We start from the raw sequence: 5,142 nt of genomic DNA on the forward strand, positions 1-5,142 counted from the left end.
GAGCAGGCGGCGCGCATCCCCGGTGCGCGGGGCGGGGCGGAGCGGGGGCGCTGACCGGGAGGGCGCGGGGGCGCGGGGGCGCTGACCCGGTCATGGCGGCGGCGCTCACGCAGACGCCGCTGCAGAAGGTCTGGATCCCGCTTAGCGGCCACCGGCTCCGCCAGCGCCGCGGCTGTGAGTGTGGTGGGAGGGGGGGATCCGGCGGCGGCGGCGGGGCCCGGCCCTGACGCCGCCGCCGCCTCCCGCAGCCTCGGTGCCGCAGTTCACGAACTGCCCCACCATGGTGGTGCTGGTGGGGCTGCCGGCCCGCGGCAAGACCTACATCTCCCGCAAGCTCACCCGCTACCTCAACTGGATCGGCACCCCCACGCGCGGTACGCTGGGGGGCAGCGGGGCGGGGGACAGCGGGGCGGGGGGGCCCGGCTCTGGTGCCATGACCTCCCACCCCGCAGTGTTCAATGTGGGGCAGTACCGGCGCAGCGCCGTGCGCAGCTACAGCAGCTACGAGTTCTTCCGCCACGACAACCAGGAGGCCATGCGGGTCCGCAGGTGCGGGGCAGCGGGGGCACCGCGACGGGGGGCAGCAGCCCTGGGGGGGGGGGCCTCACAGCGCTGCTCCCTCTCCCCACTGCAGGCAGTGTGCCCTGGCTGCCCTCCAAGACGTCCGCACCTACCTCAGCTCTGAGGACGGGCAAGTGGCGGTAAGGGACCCCCCATCTTGCTCCCCTGTTGGGGGGTTACACTGCCCCCCGGGGGAGGGGTCACACTGCCCCATCTCTGCTCCCCCAGGTATTCGATGCCACCAACACCACGCGGGAGCGCCGGGACCTCATCCTGCAGTTTGCCAAGGAGAATGGCTACAAGGTACCAGAGGGTGAATGGCAGCACTTGGGGGCAGAGGAGGGTGGTGGTGGGGGGGGAATAACCCTTTTTGCACCTCTGGCCCCCAGGTGCTGTTTGTGGAGTCCATCTGTGATGATCCCACTGTCATCGAGGAGAACATCAGGGTGAGGCCCTGGGGAAGAGGAGGTACACTGGGTTGCCCCTGCCCCAGACCTCCCTCCTAATTAATGCCTGCTCCCAGCAAGTGAAGCTGAGCAGCCCGGACTATAAGGGCTGTGCCCAGGAGGAGGTGGTGGCTGACTTCCTCAAGCGCATTGACTGCTACAAGGCCACTTACGAGCCCCTGGATGACCAGCTTGACAGGTGATCTCCCCCCACCATGGTTGCCAATCGGGGGGCCCAGGTGTCCGGAGCTAATCCCTCACCCTCCCCTGCCGCTGCAGTGACCTGTCCTACATCAAGATCTTCGACGTGGGTGTACGCTACCTGGCGAACCGGGTGCAGGGCCACGTGCAGAGCCGCACCGTGTACTACCTCATGAACATCCACGTGACACCCCGCGCCATCTACCTCAGCCGCCACGGCGAGAGCCAGCTCAACCTGCGCGGCCGCATCGGTGGCGACTCGGGGCTCTCTCCCCGCGGCCGCCAGGTGCTCGGGCGCCCGCCTGGTCACGCCCCCTAGGGGCGGGGCTACCGGACTGGGCCCGTGCTGGGGGCAGGGCTGAGAGGAGGCCACGCCCCTGGGGCAGAGCCACGTGTAGGGGCGGGGCTGCAGGAGCAGGCCACACCCCCCAGGGGCAGAGCCACAGGCAGGCAGCAGGGCTAGGGGAGTGGCCACACACCCAAGGGGCGGGCTTAGAGGAGGCCACACCCCCAGGGGCAGGCCCAGCACTGGGCTATCGCCCTCCGTGGTCGCAGGGGTAGAGCCACAGGCAAAGGGTGGGGCTATGGGCCCAGAGGGGGCAGCCAGACATGAGACCCCCACCCCCCAGTATGCCACAGCCCTGGCTGAGTTCATCCGGAACCAGCACATCCAGGACCTCAAGGTCTGGACCAGCCACATGAAGCGGACCATCGAGACAGCCGAGGCCCTGGATGTGCCCTACGAGCAGTGGAAGGCGCTCAATGAGCTCGACGCGGTGAGGGGGGGCTGGTGTCCAGGCGTGGCCCCCACCGGGCTGGGGGGGAGGGGCCTGCTGTCTCTAATAGGTTTGCCGCTGCCTGGCAGGGTGTTTGCGAGGAGATGTCCTATGAGGAGATCCAGGCCCGCTACCCCCAGGAGTTCGCACTGCGTGACCAAGACAAGTACCGCTACCGCTACCCTAAGGGCGAGGTGGGTAGGGAGGGACCTGGCACCCACCTGCCAGCAGAGCTCCCGGAGTGGGGTGGCCCCCACTCACCCTGCCGTGGCCCCCCTAGTCCTATGAGGACCTGGTGCAGCGCCTGGAGCCCGTCATCATGGAGCTGGAGCGGCAGGAGAACGTGCTGGTCATCTGCCACCAGGCTGTCATGCGCTGCCTGCTGGCCTACTTCCTGGACAAGAGCGCGGGTACAGTCCCCCACCAGGGATCTCCTCAAGCCCCAGGGCCCCCTGCAGCCCCCTCACCCTCTTCTCCCCGACAGAGGAGCTGCCCTACCTCAAGTGTCCCCTGCACACAGTGCTCAAGCTGACCCCGGTGGCCTACGGTGAGCATGTGGCAGGGAGGGGCATGGGGCAAAACCCCCAGGGCCAGGCAGTACCCCACATCCTCCCCACCCCAGCTCCCGCCTGATCCCTTCTCTGCCCCGGGGGCACCAGGATGCGAAGTGGAGTCCATCTTTCTCAATGTGGAGGCTGTGAATACACACCGTGAACGGCCTCAGGTGAGTCTGGGGTCCTAATATCCCCTGCCCCTGCTGCTACCAACTCAGGGAGGGGCTCCAAGGAGAGCCCCCACCCCACGGTCCTGCCTCTGCACCCGCAGAACGTCGATGTCAGCCGTGCCACGGCCGAAGCCCTGCTCACTGTGCCGGATCACTACTGAGGCCCTCTGGATGCTGGGGCCCCCCACCAAGTAAAGGCTACGTTAACCAATGGCCCAAGCCTGGTGTCGGGATGGGGGGAAGAACCACAGTGCTGCCTATGGCCTTGGGAGCAGGGGGGCATCTTTATTGGGGGCAAGGGGAGAGACGCAGGCACAGCCTGGGCGTCTTGGGAGGGAGTTAGGGCCCCTCGACTTCTTTGAACTGGCTCGTCCAGAAGGAGGGATCCTTGCCTTGGATCTGGGCGCAGAGAAGAGAAAGGGTGCAGGGTCAGGCCTGGCCCTGAGGCCCCATGCCCCCCTACCCTTGGCCCCCTCCCCACAGCCTCACCTTGGCCACGAAGTGCAGCATCTCCTTCTTGGAGGTCTCCTTGGTGGCCCGTGGGCCCCACTGGAACTTGAACTCCACAGGGTCTGTGAGGGGAATAGGGCTGATCTCCAGGTACCTGTGGGGAGAGAAGAGCCATCAGTGAGCCCAGACAGCTGGCCACACGCTGAGAGGAGACCCAGGGAAAGGGGGTGTCCAGCATGCCCCAGCCTGGCGCCATCCCCTTGGTCCGCCGGGTGCAGGAGGCAGATGCCAGTTTCTCTGCGGTGCGGTATAAACAGCCAGGCTGCAGCTGGGGCCGTGGCCGCTCTGAGCGCACCGGCCCGCTCCCAAGAGGAGCCTGGTATCCAGATTCCCCAGCCCTCCCATCATCCCCATCACTCACTTCTGCCGCACAAACTCCTCCATCACCAGCTTCTTGACATCCCCGAAGATCTCATGTCGCTCCCTGGAGAGAGGCAGAGGTCACGGGGGCAGTGCCAGCCCGGAAGGCAGCTCAGCAATGGAGTTCACCCCTGTCCCCCTGCTCCTACCCAGGGTGCACACGGAGCCTGCGCAGGAACTCCCACACTGCCCCTACAAGAGAGAGTGGTCAGCGGAGACAAGTCCAGGCAAGGGGGCAGGGGCAAGCAAGCAGGAGTGCTTACCATCCTTGGCAGAGTTGCCTTTCATGAAGATAAAGCTGAGGATGACTGTGAGGAGGCCCAGCTTAGCCGTCTGGTCGTCCCTGCAACACCCAGACACCCATGTCACTCACCAGTAGGGACAAAACCCCACTTGTGGCCCCTGCCTGAGCAGCCAGGGGACTCAGGGGTCCAGGCCCCACTCCCCTCCCCAGAGCCCCGCCTGCCCCTCACTGTCGCAGGTTGTCCCCCTCAGTGCGGGGCAGGGTGCTGATGAGGATGTAGACATGGTGCTTGGTGTCGATCTCCACCAGCTGCAGCCCGAACACCTGCAGGAAGCCTGGGGTTACCTGGGAGAAAAGCCCAGGTGCTCCCTGCATCACCCCTTCTACTCTGTCCCCCAGCCTGCTGCCCCCCAGCCCTGTCTGTGCCCCCACCTGCTGAAGTGTCCTGCCTGCCCGGTTGACAATCTCCGAGTAGACATCCTTGTACTCACCAATGACTTTCTTCAGAATATCTGGGGAGAAAAGGAGCATATCACTGGGGGGGAGGGGGGGGGGCAGACACCAAGAAAAACCTTGCCAGTAGAGCACTAATTACACAGACTTCCTGGAGCTCAAAATCTTTGGTAGGGCCATGGGGAATCCACACTCACCTGATCTTTTGATAGGGATCTTCTTCTGGTCCTTCACAAGCAGGAACTGAACCAGCTCACTGACCTGTAGGGTGAGGAAAGAGAGAAGGAAGAGGAACCGAGACATATGATCACTGGGGGGGGGGGACGGATACACGACAGAACCTCCACCTACCTTCTGATCCACTTGTTCCTGGGAGTGTCTCTCCAGATTCCTGGGCCCCTGGCTGAGTGCCTGTGTCTGTGTCTGACTCGGAATGTAGTCATCATCCTCCTCTTCACCCTGCACAAGCAGCCCAGGAGTGTTATGCTGCTGTTGCAGACAAGTTGGCAAGGGGGAGGGGGTCTCAATCCCGTGCGGGGTAGGGTGGACAGGTTCCTTACCTGAGAGAAGCCAGACCCTTTGCTGCGCTTCCTCTGGGACATTTCTCAGCCCTCCAGGGGCAGCTGCTAGAACAAGCTAGAGCGTGACAGACCAGAGCTGCTATCAGGCATCTCCCCAACATCCCGTTCCCCACGAAGACTTCCCACATCAGCTCTCCCCATGGAAACGTTCTGTCCGCGAGACATTTTAACCCTCCGCAGAGACCCAGATAACCCGAGCGAGGACCCACCGGCTCCGGGAGCGCGGCGCGGCCCGCCGCTGCCCGCGAGCCACGGCCGACGCGCCTGCGCAGACGGCAGCGCGCAC

At 64.8% G+C, this 5,142-nt stretch overlaps 3 protein-coding genes and 1 long non-coding RNA gene across 7 annotated transcripts in view; 3 read left to right on the top strand and 1 right to left on the bottom strand.

The window, feature by feature from the left end:
• The window catches only part of LOC146587918 (uncharacterized), a 50,948-nt gene extending 47,056 nt beyond the window's left edge, over positions 1–3,892 (top strand). The window contains exon 2 of the long non-coding RNA XR_014897539.1: positions 3,659–3,892. This is a non-coding gene — a long non-coding RNA (uncharacterized LOC146587918). The remainder of the gene's footprint in view (positions 1–3,658) is intronic.
• Positions 93–2,921, top strand: PFKFB1 (6-phosphofructo-2-kinase/fructose-2,6-biphosphatase 1). Of its 3 annotated transcripts, none has more exons than XR_014897538.1 (14): positions 93–174; positions 249–374; positions 453–549; positions 635–701; positions 790–864; positions 951–1,007; positions 1,085–1,206; positions 1,287–1,494; positions 1,838–1,984; positions 2,074–2,178; positions 2,265–2,394; positions 2,469–2,531; positions 2,607–2,708; positions 2,810–2,921. XR_014897538.1 is itself a non-coding variant. In XM_085318785.1 (14 exons), exons 1-14 carry the CDS (start codon positions 93–95, stop codon positions 2,867–2,869), a joined length of 1,404 nt encoding a protein of 467 aa, XP_085174911.1. In that variant the 3' UTR covers positions 2,870–2,921. The 3 variants fall into 3 exon arrangements, 2 of the variants coding, with proteins under 2 accessions (XP_085174911.1, XP_085174912.1); XM_085318785.1 differs by having other exon boundaries at positions 2,644–2,708; XM_085318786.1 differs by having other exon boundaries at positions 2,505–2,531; positions 2,644–2,708.
• LOC146587926 (non-structural maintenance of chromosomes element 3 homolog) lies at positions 2,971–4,906 on the bottom strand. Of its 2 annotated transcripts, none has more exons than XM_085318788.1 (10): positions 4,836–4,906; positions 4,627–4,734; positions 4,473–4,536; positions 4,255–4,334; positions 4,052–4,146; positions 3,842–3,921; positions 3,728–3,770; positions 3,580–3,642; positions 3,198–3,312; positions 2,971–3,107 (listed from the first exon to the last, which is right to left on the bottom strand). In XM_085318788.1, exons 1-10 carry the CDS (start codon positions 4,875–4,877, stop codon positions 3,048–3,050), a joined length of 750 nt encoding a protein of 249 aa, XP_085174914.1. In that variant the 5' UTR covers positions 4,878–4,906; the 3' UTR covers positions 2,971–3,047. The 2 variants fall into 2 exon arrangements, with proteins under 2 accessions (XP_085174914.1, XP_085174913.1); XM_085318787.1 differs by having other exon boundaries at positions 4,052–4,167.
• The window catches only part of ITIH6 (inter-alpha-trypsin inhibitor heavy chain family member 6), a 6,143-nt gene continuing 5,905 nt past the window's right edge, over positions 4,905–5,142 (top strand). Inside the window, exon 1 of the mRNA XM_085318793.1 lies at positions 4,905–5,118. Within this exon, the coding sequence (XP_085174919.1) occupies positions 4,996–5,118 (123 nt within the window). The 5' untranslated portion in view covers positions 4,905–4,995. The remainder of the gene's footprint in view (positions 5,119–5,142) is intronic.

This window comes from Rhea americana, unplaced genomic scaffold (assembly GCF_003343005.1).
Source record: "Rhea americana isolate MKP2758 unplaced genomic scaffold, rheAme1 scaffold_553, whole genome shotgun sequence".
Classification (NCBI taxonomy): domain Eukaryota; kingdom Metazoa; phylum Chordata; class Aves; order Rheiformes; family Rheidae; genus Rhea; species Rhea americana.